Source organism: Mya arenaria, chromosome 5, assembly GCF_026914265.1.
Source record: "Mya arenaria isolate MELC-2E11 chromosome 5, ASM2691426v1".
NCBI classification, from domain to species: domain Eukaryota; kingdom Metazoa; phylum Mollusca; class Bivalvia; order Myida; family Myidae; genus Mya; species Mya arenaria.
In genome coordinates, this window is record NC_069126.1 from 76,367,155 (window position 1) to 76,387,028 (window position 19,874).

Here is a 19,874-nt window from a genome sequence, read left to right on the forward strand (position 1 = left end):
TCTGTAAACAATTGCTTGTGAACACGATACAGTCTTCAGTTTTGATTTATCTGGATGAAACTTGTACAATATTTATATATCCATTAAAGCTCGGTTCCAATTGAAAACCAGCCAGATCCATCCATGCATGCCTAGATTATGGGTCTTGAAAGTATAAAAAAATGCTATTTTTAGCTAAGTCTATTTTAGCCAAGTCTACATGAGCAAAGTCTATTTTTAGCCAAGTTTACATGTAAAGTCACAATTGCTTGTGAATGTTTGTTCAAATTATGCCCCTGGGGTCATTACTGGCCACGCCCCTGGGTTCACAGATTTGGTATACTTAAATTGGGAAATGTTGAAAACCTTTTTGTCTGAAACAGCTATGCAGATCCTTGCTATTTTAAACAAGGCTTAATTTAGTGGTCCACTACCATGGTTGTTCAAATAATGCCCCTAAGATATAATTATATCCAGAATGGTCAGTGTCATGTCAATTGACTACATGCAGGAACACCTTCCTTTAATTATTCATTTATTGCATTTGAACCAATAACATGACTGAGTCGAACAAACAAACATACTGTACATCAACTTAAATTTTTGTAGCTGGTTTTGATGAACTGTCTGCGTTGTGATGATGTTGGATTTGGTATATTGTTAATTGGCTGCATTCGTCGAATAATAACCCATACTATGGGTTATTATTCGACGAATGCAGCCAATTAACAATATAGTAAAGATTAGCAGATGAAACTTTGTTCACAGACTACTTCAACAAAAATCATGCATAATCATTAATATGTCCATGTGCTTTTTCAATTAACAGGGGCAAATGTGACCCCTCTTGATGAAAAAATAAAATATGCGTAATCAGCCTATAAGCTGAAAAAAACATTTCCATTGAACAGATATTTTAGAGAGGTTGTGCAGACACTGTTTGCCTCAGCAAGACTTTTTAACATATAGCACAATACTCTAGTCTTCCCCGCAATTAACATGAATTCAACTGACCAACTTGGAGTGTACACTGGTTACGAGGCTTACAGAGTTACCGGCCATGCAGCATGCCCGAGAGATGGATTTTTCGATCAAGATCGGAAAAAAATGATTGATATTTTTTCTTGCATATCTAAACTTATGAATTTGTGGAAATATTGAAGTAGAAAACGCACTTTTGTACATTTCACCGAAATGCTTGTGCAACCTTGTTTACTGACGTCATAAAGCGCACTATTGACGTCAAATAGTTCCTCTGAAAATAGTGGTTTTACGATTATTTTTTTTCAATGCTATTAAATTGAAAGTCTTGCATACTTATATATTTGATTGTGCTTTATTGAAATGGCACAATATACTTTTCATAAACCATACAATATAAGAAATAAGAAGTGGCGTGTTGATGCGCGTGACTCATATTACATGGGGTGGTAAGACGAGTTTTTCCAGCACTGGTCACATGACCGGAAACAAGTCCGGTATGCAAGAAAATTATGTCTGACTTGATGGTGATGATCCAAAAATACTTGGTTACAGTCCTAGCTGCGTCTGTCCATGTGAAATGTTATGTTCCAAACCATGGTGTATAAAAAGTCAGGGGTCTACATACTGACAATTTTATTTTAATGATACAATCATGACAAAAGTCTTAATAATCATTTAAAAATTAAGAACTAAACTCTCGTTTCTTGCAATTAACAAACAGTCTACATATTAGGGATTTATTTATTAAGACTATAAAGTAGTGAAACTAGTTCTGATTAGATAATTAAATAAACACAGACTGAAAGGCTTTTTCTGACTTCCTAGTTTACATGGCCACGTTCCTAAATGTCCTGTTCATTATAATTCCACAATTTTACAGTCCCATCATCGCTGCATGAGGCAAGAAAGTTCTCAACTTTGGGGTTCCAAGCAACACAGTTGATATCCTGGCTATGAGCCTTTCGTACACTGGCACTAAGATTATAAGATGGCTGGTTTTTATCTGAACCCTCTTCTTCCCTAAATACTCGTATGCAATCATCCCCACCTCCTGTAACCAGTCTACCAGTGAGGTGTGACCAATCTACATCAAATATCGTCCTATCATGATAACCTGACAGCGTACACACACATTTCCATGTACCATCCTTCCCAACTGTTGGCACACCCTCCTGGTTGCCTGGCATGTACTCCTGCCAGATCTTCACAGTCTTATCATCACTGACGGATGCAAGCCTGTGACCCTCAGCATCAAAGCACACCTTCCAAACTGTTGATTCATGTGACTCCAGAGTGGCAAAGCATGTCCAGTCATCTATCTCCTCCTTGAAGAGCTTTACAGTGTTGTCATAGCTACATGAGGCCAGGATCTCCCTGCTTGGGTGCCAGGTACAGTATTTCACATCCTGGCTGTGGGCACTCATCACACTTGCACACTCAAAGTCCTCATCCTCCGTCACTGTCAACAGACCAGATGAAAATAAATTTAAGACAAACACAAAAACAGTAAAAACAAGAGATGTTTGTCAAACATTATGCCCCCCCTGAGCGCCATGTTGTCAGGATTATATGGACAATTGAATGAAATATGCATGGACCGAAATGACAGCTGATTTGTTGCCGTTAAGGCAGTTTTAAGATTATGACCATTAAAGTGTGAGGATAGAGTGTGTTATGACCATGACCTTTGACTCTATGAACTCAAAATCCAGAGTCATCAGCTGAAACCTAAATGTCAAGTTCGAGGGCCATGGATGCAGGCATTGTCAAGTTATCACACAGACAAGTTTTTTCGTTCAAGGTCACTGTGACCTTGACCTTTGACCCAATGACCCCTTAAATCATAAGGGGTCATCTACAAGTCAGATGCAACTCCAAGTCAAGTTTGAAGACCATGGGTTCGGCATTGTTGAGTTATCACTCGAATAACCTTTTACCATTCAAGATCACTGTGACCTTGACCTTTGGCTCTATGAATCCTAAAATCAATAAGGGTGATCTACTGGTCAGGCTTAACATCCATGTCAAGTTTAATGATCGTAGGGTCAGGCATTGTTGAGTTATCACTCGGACAACCTTTTATTATTCAAGGTCACTGTGACCTTGACCTTTTGCCCAATGACCCCTAAAATCAATAGGGACCATCTTCTGGCCAGGCCCAACCTCCAAGTCAAGTTTGAGGGCCATGGGTGCAGGCATTGTCGAGTTATCACTCGGATAACCTTTTACCATTCCAGGACACTGTGACCTTGACCTTTAGCCCAATGACCCCTAAAATCAATAGGGGCCATCTTCTGGCCAGGCCCAACCTCCAAGTCAAGTTTGAGGTCCATGGGTGCAGGCATTGTCGAGTTATCACTCGGACAACCGTTTACCATTCCAGGTGACTGTGACCTTGACCTTTGGCCAGATGACCCCAAAAAACAAAAGGGGTCAAGTACTGGTCAGGCCCAATTCCAAGTCAAGTTTGAGGGCCATGGGTGCAGGCATTGTCAAGTTATCACACAGAAAACCTTTAACCATTCAAGGTGACTGTGACCTTGACCTTTGGCCCGATGACCCCCCAAAACAATAGGGGTCTTCTACTGGTCAGGCCCAACCTCCAATTCAATTATGAGGGCCATGGGTGCAGGCATTGTCGAATTATCACTCGGACAACCTTTTACCATTCAAGGTCACTGTGACCTTGACCTTTGGCCCGATGACCCCCAAAAACAATAGGGGTCATCTACTGGTCAGGCCCAACCTCCAATTCAATTATGAGGGCCATGGGTGCCGGCATTGTTGAGTTATCACTCGGACAACCTTTTACCATTCAAGGTCACTGTGAACTTGACCTTTGACCCGATGAGTCCCAAAAACAACAGGGGTCAGCTACTGGTCAGGCCCAACCTCCAAGTCAAGTTTGAGGGCCATGGGTGCAGGCATTGTCAAGTTATCACTCGGACGACCTTTTACCATTCAAGGTCACTGTGACCTTGACCTTTGGCCTGATGACCCCCCAAAACAATAGGGGTCATCTACTGGTCAGGCCCAACCTCCATGTCAAGTTTGAGGGCCATGGGTGCAGGCATTGTTGAGTTATCACTCGGACAAGCTTTAAATTATTTTACCATTAAAGGTCACTGTGACCTTGACCTTTGACCCGATGACCCCCAAAATCAATAGGGGTCATCTACTGGTCAGGCCCAACCTTCATGTGAAGTTTGATGACCATACGTCCAGGAATTGTTGAGTTATCACTCGGACAAGCTTTGGTCTACCGACGGACCGACGGACCGACATACCGACATGCCTGTGCAAAGCAATATACCCCTCTTCTTCGAAGGGGGGCATAATAATATGAGTCGGGTCGCGCGATTTTGGGCCTTCGGACATATATTTGGTATTACAATGTTTTAAGGTATTTGAATAAAATGACATTCCAAGAACAAATTTGGAAATTGTTATGATAATATCACTTAAATTGCCTAAAATACATGTTTACAAGTGAGACCATGTATTGCGCATTTTGAATACTAATTTTGACGTCATTCAAATAACGTCGTTACGAAAGCTCATTATTCGAATGACGTGCAAAATTAACGTATCAGTGTCAGTGTAACATCTAACTTATGATTTAATTATTTTCTTATCACAGACTCTTTAAGGAACATAAATTAGGATAAAATTAATGAATCAGTTTTGTATCATTAATACATTTGGCCGTTTTTAACACAGACTATTAATGCAGTCAAAATAGGTCGGGACGAAATCTATGGTTGCCATGGTTACATGAGTAAACCAATGGTCATTAATCGTCGAGAAAATGATGCACCAATGACAAACCTTTAAAAGGAAGAAGTCTGGAAGAAATTGATATACATGTACATAGAAAAAATCATTATTTTTGGCATTTTTGATTAATGATTATTTCATTTGTGATAATTATGTCCGAAGGCCTAAACTCGCACGACGTGGCCCATATGATAATGGTCAATTTCTTTGAAGCAAGTTTCTTTTAGTTATTTATCATCAAAATTCATAAAGGTCATATGCAGGTCATGACCAACCTCCCCAACAAGTTTGAGTACCTTAAGCCCAAGTATCAATCTGACAAGGTTTGGACAAAGCTATTTATATGCGGGTATAAAAATGATGAAAGCCATTTCAAGGTTTGGACCATTTATCTTAACTACAGTAAGATACAATTTACCTGCACAACACTTCCAATCCAACTACAAGAATGATTTTAGTGGTCAAAACTATGAAAAATTACAAGATCTGCTTACCCTCCCAGATCCAGACACTTTTATCTCTGGAGCAGGTTGCTAATAGACTGCCAGAGGTTGCCCAGGAAACGGCCTTCACCTCATTCTCATGACCTTCCAAGGTTGCTATGCATTCAAACTCTCCTTCCTTGCGACTCCAAATGCAGACAGTGGCATCAAAACTGGCACTGGCCAAGTAATTCCCACAAGGTGACCAAGCCACATTCCTGGAAAAGAACAACAAAAACTACTGACAAAAACTTTTAACTTATACTTTGGTGACTGATCTCAAATAAATGTATACATTTGTGACACACAAGGTGAAAAGGTTTCTATAGGGTACTATATTTCATTTCTGCTATCAGTGGCATTGACTAGAAACTCTGGTTTACTGTGGAAGCTGTCTATAACATGTATTCTAACATGATCTAACATGTATCAAGGTTACACAATCTCATTTAAACAAAGTTTTGTAATCTGCCTTAATATTAATCACAATCTCTGAGTTGAACAGATAGTGTGTATTGCAATTTGATTTTTACATTAATGAGATTGCAATGTTAATTGTTTAACAAACTACATGTATTCCTAATTTTAGTTTTACCTGATAGTCCTTTGATGGCCATCAGTGAGTACGGACTTGCACACCCAGTTATCACCCTCACGTCCCCAGATGCGGATAGTCTTGTCTGTTCCACACGAGGCAAGCAGCGAGCCAGCTGGGTTCCACGCCACACACCAGACCTGGTCCTCGTGGCCTTCCAATGTACACACTTTTGTCAGACTTCCCATCGCTCTATGCTGTGTCTGTTAACTTTATCAGTCACCTTTTTGTAATGAGACAATGCTAAAATTTCATCATATCTTGATGTCAAATATTTATGTCACATTGTTTATCTGCTCGGTTACCTCGCTGGTGTACTGCATTTTACTGTAATACATGGTGAGGAATCATTGGAGCCATTACATTTTGTGATGCGTTGAAAATGGTCCAACACTTTTTCTGTGGGGCAAATGGAGGTGAACAACGAATATGATCTGTTGTTTCTTTTTTTTACAGGTTTATACGACAATGGGAATCCAGAAAATGTAGTTCCACAAAAGGTTCGACTGGGTGTTGTGTTAAGTATAATGTTTAGAACAAAAGAATCAAGCCTGATCATCTAAAACTCGCACAACTTGCTGGAGCTTAATGGTGGCATTGTAAAAATTTAATTCACCCAAATATTTGTAGCGTGTCAAATATGTATGACAGACTGTATATGGAATAAATATATATACAATACAGCATATTTTGCGTTACATTTATTCACTTACATAATTATGTACACCAAGGATGCAGGACAAGAATTGTCAAAGTGCCTTAAGGTTAAACAGTACTGTATACTTAGGCTTTACATGCGTGATTAGCATATAACTTCAGGGTCAGCTATAGCACACGGTACTAAAATTTAGTTTTTTAATAATACTGAAAAAATGTCCAAACCTGAAATGTCCAAACCTGTTTTTGACCAGAAAATTGCATGCACAAAACAAAAATCAAATTTATAATACTGACATGTTGCCTTCAATGATAACTGATCAGTTTGCTATGTTTTATTTGCAAATCAAAGATTGTCGGCAAATAAATGAGTGTAAAATTATACATTACCTGAACCATGCACAACTGACAGATACTGTACCGGAAGTGAAATGAAAATGAAAATGAAAGTAGAACTACTTTTTATGACGTACCATTTTTATTTGCAATTTGATGAAAATATTCTACATTTTGGCAATATCTTCAGTTTTTGACATTTTTAAACTGAAGATATCTTAATTTATAGAATCATGATCAAAATAATGAAGAATTAAGTGAACTATTTTTATGAGGAAGAAATATTACAATTTAGGGTGTTGCTCGGCATTTCCGGTTGTAATTTGATCCTAATTTGGAGAGTAAATATTTAAGATTTTTGCAACATTTAACTGTTTAAAGCGTCAGTATGTCAAAATTAAAGAAATATGTTGAAGAAAACAAGAATTCTAAGGCCTTGGAGATGGAAATTATTGATCGAGGTGTGACGGACCTCACCGATGCGCCCAGCTTGTGTGAGTAATTTCCTGTGTGGGTGGGGCACTTTGTCACCCTTTGTGTTAAATATAATGGTCTTATTTCTGTTGTTTTTTTTTGGTTTTGAAAGCCTTTTACGGTTTCCTTTGAAGATAACATAATTATGGTAACCAAGTTTTCAATATACAGCAGCACTACTGCCATCACTACTGTTGCTTTTGTAAAAATATCTGCTGCTGTGCGAGCGTTTGTGGGTTTTAGTCTAGTCTATTACTGTCTAAATAATTGAACACGGACAGATTTTTAACGATTCTTTATATGGCAAATTCTTCAGGGCTTCTTGAACTCCCATCCAATGCACAAAGCATATCCATTTGTAAAAACTGTAACAATATTTTAAGAAAATTATACATTAATTGCAGTTAAGTTCTAACACAATAACATGTACAATTTAGGAGGTTGTAAATTTCCATCTAATAAATTTAATTGAAATGTTACGGTATTTACCTTATTGTTATTATTATTTGTATATTGACTTTCTGTGCCTGTAAATGTATGAATATTGCTGCATGGTCTTATCAGTTTAGACCTTACTGTGTCGGCTATTCAATAAACAGGTCTTAACCTGGGCCCTTATACAATGGTTTGATAATTATTATCTGTGCGAGATTATCCAGGCTTTATTCTTGACGGGCTGTTACTGGTTAAGTCCCCCTAGTGACAATATATGCATGTCCTTTGTTTCAGTTAGCCAAGGAGCTAAACTCTCTTGATGTTACACAAATTAGCAGAAATTTCTTTAATATCATTTGTCGAAATGATTTATTTTTTGCAGTTGACTTGTCACATCTAACAAGGCTGACTCTGGCACATAACAAATTAACAAGTAAGTAAGAGTAAAGAGTTAATCATAAATGTTAATTGTGTCAAGTACTTTCAATTATAATTTTAATGTATGTAAAGGAAGATACATGTACGCCACTATTTTAAGTGTATTTCAAATATTTCTGAAAACAGCGACAACAATGACAATTCTTGGCAATTGCTAATACTACCTTATTGAGTATTTTAATAATTGCAGGGATGTGATTCGTCCACGGATTCGCGGAATTCCGCGGATCTGATGGCCCCAGGGACCTCCCCCTCCCACCCCCACCCCAAAAAAACAACAACAACAACAACAAGTGTTCTTTTGGTTGATAGAGTTAATATCCCAGTTTGCTTCAAATTTAAAGTCAGAAGAACCCTCAAAAGAGCTTCTAAAAAGCCAGTTTTTTTTTTAAGGCAGTGTGCTTTTGACCCCAAAAGTGCCCCAAAAACCCATGGCCGAAATAGTTTCAGCCCTCCAGCTGCCAGGTCAATCACATCCCTGTAATTGTCATTCAGGAAACAATACTGAATTTTTCACAATGATATATGTTAAAAAATTGCATAAGATATATGTTTGCAATTAAAATCATGCATTGAGCATTTCCAATACTACATGTGAAGTCACACACAGTAAATTATTGAAATGACAGGCATAATATCTGAAGATGTTCCTTACATTCTTGACAAACAGGTATCCCAGCATCTATCACCAACTTGTACAATTTGGAGATCCTCAACTGCTTCAACAATCACATTAAGGTACACTCTAATTTCATCTATTAAAATAACATGTATTAGATATTGTAGTTAAATGTAAAACAGAAAACAAGTAAATTAATACAATTTAGTTAATACAAGTTTGTGATTAATACTTTAGATGCATAAGGCAAATGCATTGGTGCTTTTTATGCTTTTGAACAATGAATTTTCATTCTATGGTTCTTTGCAGGAAATTCACCCATCAATCAGTACAATGACAAAATTAAAGACACTTAATCTTGGGTAAGTATTAAATGTTTGAATAACAATACACACTTAATTACTGAAATGTAATAAATGTTCAAGAACAAAAAAGCCAGGTACTGTTATTATCTCATAGCCTTGGTGTTGTTGGTGGAGTAAAACTTCAGTATGGAGTATAACCCAAAAAATAGCTTTGAGGACATTAGTGATGAAACGATTATCGAGTACAATCGATTAATCGTCGCCAACAATGCTATGTCGGCAACAATCGATAGTGGTGGGCCAAAATCGATGTCGCTAATGTTACTTCCGATAACTACGTATGTTTTGTTATGCCGTAAACTTAGCGTAAATGTCAATTTTTCATTCCGGTAAATACTTGTTGAGTTCATTTGAACAAATCTTCTCTCGTCACTCTCTTCCACAAATTTGGTGAATGTAAACACTTTTGCTTTAAAAACTACAAACTCTCACGGAATTACAAATTGTTTTTAATTGTTTATATATTTCATACAACCTCAATACTCTATCTCAATAGTGTAGTGGGTCCAATATTACCTGCAAATACCGGGGATCCCGGCTCGATGCATTCTGTTTTTGAAACCTTTTTTGATATCGTTTGTTATTAACAAATTTACTTTTTTGTGAAAGTTTTATTACAGTAAGATCTATTTTAATGAGCTCTTCAATATTACAGGTAATTAATGTTAAGCTGGTTAACAAATATTTGATATGCTTTTACATGGATAAAAGGCTAAGATAACATACTTTTTGTCATGTGCATCATTTTGCAATTCATTTGTAATTCTTATTAAGTATGTGTTTCGTTGTTATGTTTTTCGTTCAGTTATTAAAGACAGAAAAAGATAACCACCGTTATGGATATTTACTTACTGTTAACATAACACATGACCATACATGCCATATTTTCTGGAGACCATTCAGGGGGATTTGTTCAAAAGGCTGAAAATTCAGGGGGATTTTGGTTGTATTCAGGGGGATTTTTTTAGCAGGTCTAAGTTGGCGAAATTTTAAAGTATTTTTAAACGCAAGTATGAAAAAATGTATTCACATATAGTTTGCTTTGAAAACCTCTTAACTTTTTCATTATACAGAATTATTTTATGTCATGATTTATCATATTCTTATGATACACTGTCATGTCATACTGTAATGCACTTGCAGAACAAAATATGTCATTGGAAAAATATGTTTTCGAGACAATTAAATTAAATTTACCTTCCTTCAAAGTCTTTTAAAAAAATGTGCTTAATTCTATCAGCTTGATGACTTTCAGACAATAAGAGAATAGAATAAATATTATAAATTTCTTCCTTCCAAAATAGTAATATTTCTTTGCCTTTGATAATTACTACAAATTAATTGATCACTTGTTGTAAAAGTTTCCTTTTGGCATTTCACCCTTGTGGAGTTGTTTCTTAACATTCAGTTTCACTCACATACAGTGGTTTTACTTACTTTGTCATTATTGCCTGATGTAAAATTTCTAAAAAAAAAAAATTTTTTTTTTTTTTTATAAATTCCGGGGGATTTTTATCTCCCGCCGGAAGACCGGGGGATGGATCAAAATTCCGGGGGATTTTTCCTCCCGCCAGGGGATATGGCATGTATGCATGACTATAGCATCACACGTACTGATTGTTAAACCATATAAATGAATATGATGATAGTTACTATGTATAAAGAATGCATTCCTTACTGATATAATGAACTTTCGATTATTGTCCGATAGTAAATCGAAATACTTGGTCTGATTCGATTCCATTATCGATAGCAAATGTAGTCCGATTTTCAAACACTAGAGGACATTCACATGAACTTACCCAATGACTTCAATGACTTTACCAAGGTTAATGTTTAGTAAGGTTGATCAGAGCCATCACTCTGGCTAAAATAATTTTTGAGTTATGCCCCTTGGCTTACTCCATTTAGTTGCTCTTTGTTTTGAGTTCTGTATTATTGTACAGTTTATGGCCTTAAGATTATTAATAATGTAAAAAAAAAAAAAAAAAAATATGACCATCAGACAAGATGAAACTGCAGCAGAGAATAGCAAACATTTGAAAATATTAAAATAATGATGCATTATTATTAGAATGAACCGCCTGAGTGTCTTGCCACGAGGATTTGGTGCCTTTCCCGTGATTGAAGTCCTAGATCTAACCTACAACAACCTGAATGAGAACAGCCTTCCTTCCAACTTCTTCAATCTAGGTGGGTGCACTTACATGAATCTGATTATCTTGGGTCAAAACCTTATGCTTTCCCATGGCAGTAAGTTTGTCTTAAGAGTTTTTACTCAATTAATGGTATAATCTATCTTTAAATAGCATATTTTCGTATGAAAATTTGCTAATTGTATTGTGTTGCATATTAATCACAAATTGATTGAGTTATAAAAACATGTGTCATCTGTGACCCGTGCGTCATTTGGAGTAAATGAACTAAAAAAATGTATGCCACAAAACACCAAATAGTGAGCATAAAGAAATCAATTATATCTGCATTTTAGATAGGTGGAGTTACATGTACTGGTAAAAACATGTCTTAGGTATATGATCTTAGTGTTAAGCCACTATCAAATATATTCTGTTTTTGTATATTTCAGACTCTCTGAGAGCATTATACCTTGGAGACAATGACTTTGAGACAATTCCGCCAGAGATTGGAAGGTTAAAAAACCTTATCATTGTAAGTCGAATGTTGTGGTATTCAAAAGACAAGCGTTATGAAAAATCATTCGAAACTTTTAAATGAAATGTTTATTATATGTAACTCAAACATAAGAATAAGACCTGAGAATGAAGTTATTATTATTATTATAATTATTATTATTATTATTATTATTATTATTACACCAGCTTATATGCTAAAATGCTGAAAAATACATACGCGGATGATTTGGTGAGAAGTGACCACTATGCTTACCAGGCAACTTTGACTTTGTTATGATTCAGGTATTGACATGATTGTCGTTGTAGCTTGTGTTGCGTGAGAATGACCTTGTGTCCCTGCCTAAGGAGATTGGGGACCTGATACGGCTACGAGAACTGCTCATTCAGGGAAACAGATTGACTGTGCTGCCTCCAGAACTCGGTATTTTTTGGGGGGGGCTGGTTTCCTTAGAGCTTTGGTTAATATACATGTAAAAAGTACTAAATTTTAAATGAAATAACTTGTTTCATTAACTTAAATTATGATTCAAATATTACTTTACATTATTATTTGATGACTCTGACAGAACTGTTGTCATGCTTTCTTGCATTATCAGACTTTATTCCATGTACTTTGTTCATTTTGAAATGGATGTGGTTGACTGTACAGGTAACCTTGACCTCGTGGGATCTCGGCAGGTGTTCCGTGGGGAAAATAACCCCTGGGTGACCCCGATAGCGGACCAGTATCAAGTTGGCGTGTCACATGTGTTCGACTACATCAGATCTGAGACATACAAGTTGTAAGTTTCCCTACTGGCTGTGAATTCAATATTATAATGGTTATATGTTATGATACCTATATGGTATTGTTCTATCATCCTAGTATGGTATTGTTAACATTAAGGGCTTCCTGTTTAATGAAAATGTTTAAAGAAAGAACTACATGTATTCATTCAACACTTATATATTTTTTTTCAATTCTTGAAATATCCAGTAAATTTCTTCATTCACAAAATGGAATTAAAATGTTCATTGAATGATTATATGGTATTTTACTTTTTATGCCCCCAAAGGTGGGCATATTAAAATCGCACCGTCCGTCCGTCCGTCCGGGTCTGTAACTTTCCCTTGTATGGACAGATTTTAAAATAACTTGCCACATGTGTTCCACATACAAAGACGACGTGTGGCGTGCAAGACTCGTGTCCCTACCTCAAAGGTCAAGGTCACACTTAGTGTTTATTCACAATGGAGTGCTGCATATAAGGACATAGAGTATAGGTTATCGTGTCCGGGCTGTAACTTTCTCTTGTATGGACAGATTTTAAAATAACTTGCCACATGTGTACCACATACCAAGACGACGTGTCGCGTGCAAGACCCGTGTCCCTACCTCAAAGGTCAAGGTCACACTTAGTGTTTATTCACAATAGAGTGCTGCATATAAGCATAGAGTATAGGTTGTCGTGTCCGGGCTGTAACTTTCCCTTGTATGGACAGATTTTAAAATAACTTGCCACATGTGTTCCACATACCAAGACGACGTGTCGCGTGCAAGACCCGTGTCCCTACCTCAAAGGTCAAGGTCACACTTAGTGTTTATTCACAATGGAGTGCTGCATATAAGGACATAGAGTATAGGTTGTCGTGTCCGGGCTGTAACTTTCTCTTGTATGGACAGATTTTAAAATAACGTGCCACATGTGTACCACATACCAAGACGACGTGTCGCGTGCAAGACCCGTGTCCCTACCTCAAAGGTCAAGGTCACACTTAGTGTTTATTCACAATAGAGTGCTGCATATAAGCATAGAGTATAGGTTGTCGTGTCCGGGCTGTAACTTTCCCTCGTATGGACAGATTTTAAAATAACTTGCCACATGTGTTCCACATACCAAGACGACGTGTCGTGTGCAAGACCCGTGTCCCTACCTCAAAGGTCAAGGTCACACTTAGTGTTTATTCACAATGGAGTGCTGCATACAAGGACATAGGGTATAGGTTGTCGTGTCCGGGCTGTAACTTTCCCTTGTAAGGACAGATTTCAAAATAACTTGCTACATGTGTTCCACATACGAAGACGACGTGTCCTGTGCAAGACCCATAAGGTGAAAGATACACTAAGTGTTTATTCACAAGGGAATTCTGAATATAAGGACATAACAGTGTAGGTTGTCAAGTATGGGTGGTATTTTTTTATGTTCAGAGGAAATTTAAAATAACTTGCCATATGTATTTGACACATAAAGGCAAGATCAACTTTTCATGTACTGACCTTGTTCGTAGGTCAATGTCACATTCGGGGGCATTCGTCACATACTGTGACAGCTCTTGTTTCTGATAGTGTCTATTTTTAAAACTATATTGTTAATTAAGAATATTTAATGAGATTGAATCATGAAAATGTATTTTTCAGCATTTGTATTTCACTCAGCTGCACTCTTGTAAGGTTATTAAAAAAATCACTCTGTCTTGAATTTATCACTCTATGCAGTACCCTTTAATCAACATGTTCAGTCAAACAGCTATATGAATGTGAATCTTCCCTTACAGCCTGTATGGGCGTCACCTAGCAGCTGGTGCCCCGCCTCCTCCCAAAGTGGCTGACAAGTCCAAGAAGATCAGCAGGCTCGGATGAGAAATCTGTACACCTATACCAGATCCATGAGTGCCGGGGCTCGGATGAGAGATCTGTACATCTATACCAGATCCATGAATGCCTGGGCATCCATATTTACCAATTTTAGAAAGAAAACATTACTGACTTAAACATGTGTTCATGGAAGATATGAGGGACAATTAAAAGTACTTGTTATATTAAGTAGATATCATCTAAAATAGCTTTCCTTTTTCTGGGAAATATTCAGTAGTCATCTCATATAAAGTTGTATGGCTTGATTAGGAATTACCTGATTATATTCAGCCAGACCTAGAAAACCTTTAACAAAGGGAGGTATTGAGTCTTGTTAATGTTGCTCTCCCTTACGTCTTACACTGCCATTTTCAAATAATAAATACATGTCGGGAATCAATCACATTTTCAAAGATGATGTGATAACTGGAGATTATTCTTTGACTTTTGAAGTACCTGTAGTAATAAAATACTATTTGTGCCTTGCTGTTAAGAGACATTTCGAGATAGTCATCCTAAAGTCAGATTCTGTAGTTTATCTTTCGAAATGTCATCCTAAAGTCAGATTCTGTAGTTTATCTTAATTATGTTCATAAACATTTATACATGTATACATGTACTTGCTTGTATTATTATGTTAAGTATGGTGCTGATTTTATATGCACACTTCACTGTAGAAGTATGTATAAATCTTGTATATATTTTTTGTATAGTTTTAGTATTAAGTTATAATTGTTGTTGTTTTTAAAAGTTAATTGAACAAGGACAAGCAATAGCAATCCAAACTATCAATTGTTTTACTTCTGTAGCACTGTTACTTCTGTGGCACTGTGGCACTGGTTGTCTACAACTGGTAAGCTGTTACATAACATGAAGTCACTAAGGGCTATTCAATTTAAGCAAACAAACCTAACCTAGGAAGGCAAAACAAAGAAACTGTGTTGGAGGAGGTTCTTGTTTGCTACATGTATTTGCTTCCAACAGTTTAAAAAACTGAAGGCGGGCGGTCCATTTTGAAAGAGCCATCCTGGGCTAGGCTGTATGTTTAAATGGAACAGCAGTTAAGTGTCAGTAAAGTCGAGTATATTTGTACATGTACAGATACTGCTCTGTTTTATAAGATGCACTTTAAATAAAATGATTAAGTCTAGTATTGCTGATTGTGAAATTACTGTGCTCAAGTTCAATTTAAATTAAGATTTGTGCCATGATGATAAATAATGCTTGTGACTGTAATTTTTTTTAGAATATTTGGATTCAAAACAGTGCTCTTATATGATGTTTAATTTAATTGTTTTCAGCTATATAAATAGTCAATTGAAACAGTTATGTAATGTAGAATCTCAGTTATATCATTTAAGCATACCTCTATTATTTATTTGTTAATTACATCGAAGCCATAAATGATGTATGGTAAGCTTTATTGTACCTTCAAAATACCGGTACTGCAAAACGTATGTATGTAAAATAGTATTAAAGACTCTTTTAATTCCTTATATCAATTAAAGAAAGAAATTTCTTTGTGACATGTTGCTACATATTGTATATTACAAGTTGTCATAGAGTCCTTGTAAAATGTATTTCGCTTACTTGTATAACTTCCTACATGTATATTCTTACCTTTGGTATCATGTACATATTTTGCTGCTTTTTGTTATACATGTTAGATAAGAATTTCATAGTATGTATTATTGTTACTTCTCAGTATCTAAACTTTGCTTTTGCAAATTAAATAACATAACTGAATTAACTTGAGCTTGGTTATTATATACTTCCAAACTCCAAAGGCCTTTTTTTGAAACTCACTTTTGTTGCTGCAGTAACTTGAATCAACCATTAGAATGCGTACAAATTAATCCTATGGTGCTGAATGGGATTGAAGTTTATAGATGGAAATGCAGTAAAAGGGACACTTAAGATGACTGATAGCAGTGGTGTATACGCCCCCCCCCCCCAAAAAAAAAAATCAATAATAATGATTCCCAGAAAGGTCTATAAAAGTCAATAAAATGTTTTTAAAAAGCGGTCATAAAATAACTCGTAAATTATAAGATGTATATGGAATATTAAATTAAAAAGACTTATTTGTAAAATCATACGACCAAATGGAATTATGTATTTATTTTGTGCATCATGGTGTACAAGAACATATTTGTTATAATTCTCAGACCAAGAGTTCAACATAGGCACCGAATCGCTCGGATAGCTCGACGAGCCAAATCTGCAGTCCAAACACAAGTCATGTACGAGGTAACTGTGATCTTGACATTTATCCGTGAACGAGCTCTAATGGAAGGTATGACGCTTATCGCAGCTTATAAGAATTGGTCGGTTCCTAGGTTTTGGTGAGATAAACGATTTTTTTTTTCTTATCTATTATTAAAAACTGCGAATGCTGGGTTTGCAGATTGCTGATTAAATTTTAAAACTACAAATTAGCATGTGATTCATTTCTATTATAATGATGTTAGTAACTTACTAGAAAAAGTTTCGTCTGCACACTCCATTTTGTATTTATTTTTTGAAGCAACTCGAAAAACATATATTATAGTATACACATGTTCTATTCAAAGGAAATAACTTAAAAATTATTTCGTTTGAACAACTTACCTGTAGTTTGATTTAGGAACAAGGGAGACAAATCCGGAAAAAGTAGCTCCTTTTTAAAAAAACACAAATGAAAATATCAAAATGTTTCAAAACTGTATTTATATAAAGAGCTATGTACAGTTTACTTATGTGTATCGATTGTATTTTTCTGGAATTATATAAGTCATTATGATGTTGAATATATCCTAAATCTAAAGAAGTTTTGAATGTTTTCTGAAAGCGTAAAATCTTTTTAGGTTCATATTTTGCATTTTTTTCTATTAGAATCTTTTTTACGTCCCCATAAAAATTTGCAAAATTGTGTGCTCGAATGCTTATTTTTCTTTCGTTTCATGTTTTGACTCGCCGATCGTCAGGTATATATACAAACACATTTCTTGTCAATGAACATTGCCATTTTGACATATTTCATTTTATATGATTGTGTTGAATGTTTGAACTGAACTAAAAGTATGTTTTTATAAGTAGTATACACTGCAGTGAATAAAACATCAAGGACGAGCCGAACAAGAGCTGTCACAGAGACAGCACGCTCGATTATTCCGCCGCTTTTCAGTGTAAGGATTAAAAAGTTTTGGCGAATCATGCATGGATCACTGTAAGATTAGATTTCAATGTAATACATGATGTGCTGAGATATTAACATAAATGTGGTTACATGCAAAAATTTAACCAGAATTTTTAAGTCTAATAATAAAGGGTCATTATTTGCAAAATACAGTTATCTAACTTGGTTATTCAATTAGGTTGGGTGGTTGAATACCATTGTATATAGGCTCAATGCAATACATCAAGTAGTTGCCGAGATATTAGCCTATGTGTGCTAACATGCAAGACCTTAACCAGAATTTCTAAGTGGCATAATAAAGCGGCAAAAATTATATAAATGGTTGGGAGCCTGTGTGTAAAGTTGCAATGCAATACATAATGTATTCGCTGAGGTATTGACTTAAAAGTGGTTACATGCAAAACCTTAACCAGAATTTCTATGTCGAATAAAAACGGGCCATAATTTGAATTAAACGCAAACAAGAGTCATCTTACTTGGTTAATTAAGTAAGTTGGGTGGTTGAGTACCATTGTATTAAGTCTCAATGCTATACCTCAACTAGTTGCTGAGATGTTAACCTATATGTGCTTGCACGCAAAACCTTTACCAGAATTTCTAAGTCAAATAATAAAGGCCTATTACTTGCATTAAATGCAAACAAGAGTTATCTAACTTGGTTTATTAAGTAGGTTGGATGGTTGAGTATCATTGTATTAAGTCTCAGTGCAATACCTCAAGTAGTGGCTGAGATATTAACCTATGTGTGCTTGCACGCAAAACCTTTACCAAGGTGTGACGCCGACGCCGACGCTTGGGTGAGTAGTATAGCTCTCCTTATTCTTCGAATAGTCGAGCTAAAAATCGATTTTTACTATGATCTTGTTTAATGGAATACAATTGAATGGCCTAACTAAAAGCAGCGTGCGTGCGTGAAACACACATTACAATGTATATCAATGAATACAAGATGAGCCGCCGTGGAAATTGTTACAATATTTAAACACCAATATGTATATGCTCCGATTGCCCAAACCCTTAATAATCCTGATACTGATTAAGAGGGCACGTCATTAACCTATATAACAGTTTCACAAAGGAAGTAGCGCGAAGAATCACATTTGGAGTAGCCCCACATCCAGTCCTTGCCACTCTTGAGTCTGATGCAACCATCAAATTCTCTCGGAGTATGCCAGTTGAAGAAAGTCAACGGTGTGCCGTCTTCGAACATCCACGTACTGTTAATATCTTCCCGACGCCCGGCTATCGCCACGTTTCTTGTTACAGATTTTGAATCTACAGAAACAGATAAAACAATGCAAACATCTTTAGTCGAAGTTTTTACTTTGCCCGGCAAACTGTATGAGGTGTATGACAAACAAAAATGAAGAGCAACAAGTGAAATGTCTAAATTTGTAATTGATACATGTGGTTGACAGATCACACATAAGAATGCCTGATTTGCTCGGAATTCAAACGTGTTTGGGTGGTAATTATTCGCTCGGACTTTGTTAGACTGTTGAACTGTTTGTGATAGTAAAACAAAGTCTGTATACTATTCAGAATGTTAATGTACATAAACGTATGTTTTTTGCAACATGTATTATACCCTGTCACACATCGCCGCGTTGCCACTGCGATTGCATGGCGTTGTTAATTTCCCCAGAGCGCCGTGAGATCGGAGGAAAACATGATTATTGTTCATGAAGATGGCGATTTCTGATAGGTCTCTCACGGCGCTTCCACTGAGTGCATCGTTTTGTCACCGCGCGCGCACTGTGCGCTTTCACGGCGCTCACACCGCGCTGACGGCGTGTTGTTTTCCATGAGCCGTTGATAGTGATCATGCTGCAACCGTCTGCCTTCGCCCAGCCATGGTCGAACCCAAAGACTCATACGCGTTGGGACCCACCTCCATCGTCGTCTCAGAATGGGATTCACAGCGTCTGCATTATCCTGGATCTGCCGGACCTGCATTTAGGCAAGCAATAGCCCCGCTTCTGATCAATGCACATCAGTCATGGTGAAATGAATGGGTTTTTTGCAAATATCATCACTTTATAATATTTTTTTGGTTGATTAATTGTCATGCAATCGCCGATTGACGCGGTAGAAGCGCATTACCATTTGGATAGCAATGATCGCTGTAGTGGATCCGTAAAATCGTTGTTAGAATTCTACGGCGATCCCACTGCGCCCTTTTCAGAACGCCGAGCGACGGCTTATGGTTTTGGGCATGCTCAAAGTGCGCGCCGTCGCTCGGGGTTCAATGCGATCCTACCGCGTTCACTGGTGCCACTGCGTAGCT

General features: G+C 36.7%; 2 protein-coding genes across 2 annotated transcripts; one reads left to right on the top strand and one right to left on the bottom strand.

The window, feature by feature from the left end:
* Nucleotides 1–1,579: 1,579 nt before the first annotated feature.
* Nucleotides 1,580–6,911, bottom strand: LOC128233770 (probable cytosolic iron-sulfur protein assembly protein CIAO1 homolog). Its single transcript, XM_052947619.1, has 4 exons — nt 6,865–6,911; nt 5,818–6,040; nt 5,235–5,440; nt 1,580–2,422 (listed from the first exon to the last, which is right to left on the bottom strand). The coding sequence occupies exons 2-4, from the start codon at nt 6,003–6,005 to the stop codon at nt 1,806–1,808; spliced, it is 1,011 nt and encodes a 336-aa protein (XP_052803579.1). The 5' UTR covers nt 6,006–6,040; nt 6,865–6,911; the 3' UTR covers nt 1,580–1,805.
* A 121-nt stretch (nt 6,912–7,032) lies between these two features.
* LOC128235251 (ras suppressor protein 1-like) lies at nt 7,033–16,164 on the top strand. The gene is made up of 9 exons (XM_052950039.1): nt 7,033–7,304; nt 8,102–8,152; nt 8,828–8,895; nt 9,086–9,138; nt 11,216–11,334; nt 11,729–11,811; nt 12,102–12,216; nt 12,445–12,577; nt 14,331–16,164. The coding sequence occupies exons 1-9, from the start codon at nt 7,199–7,201 to the stop codon at nt 14,413–14,415; spliced, it is 813 nt and encodes a 270-aa protein (XP_052805999.1). The 5' UTR covers nt 7,033–7,198; the 3' UTR covers nt 14,416–16,164.
* The last annotated feature ends 3,710 nt before the right edge of the window (nt 16,165–19,874 follow it).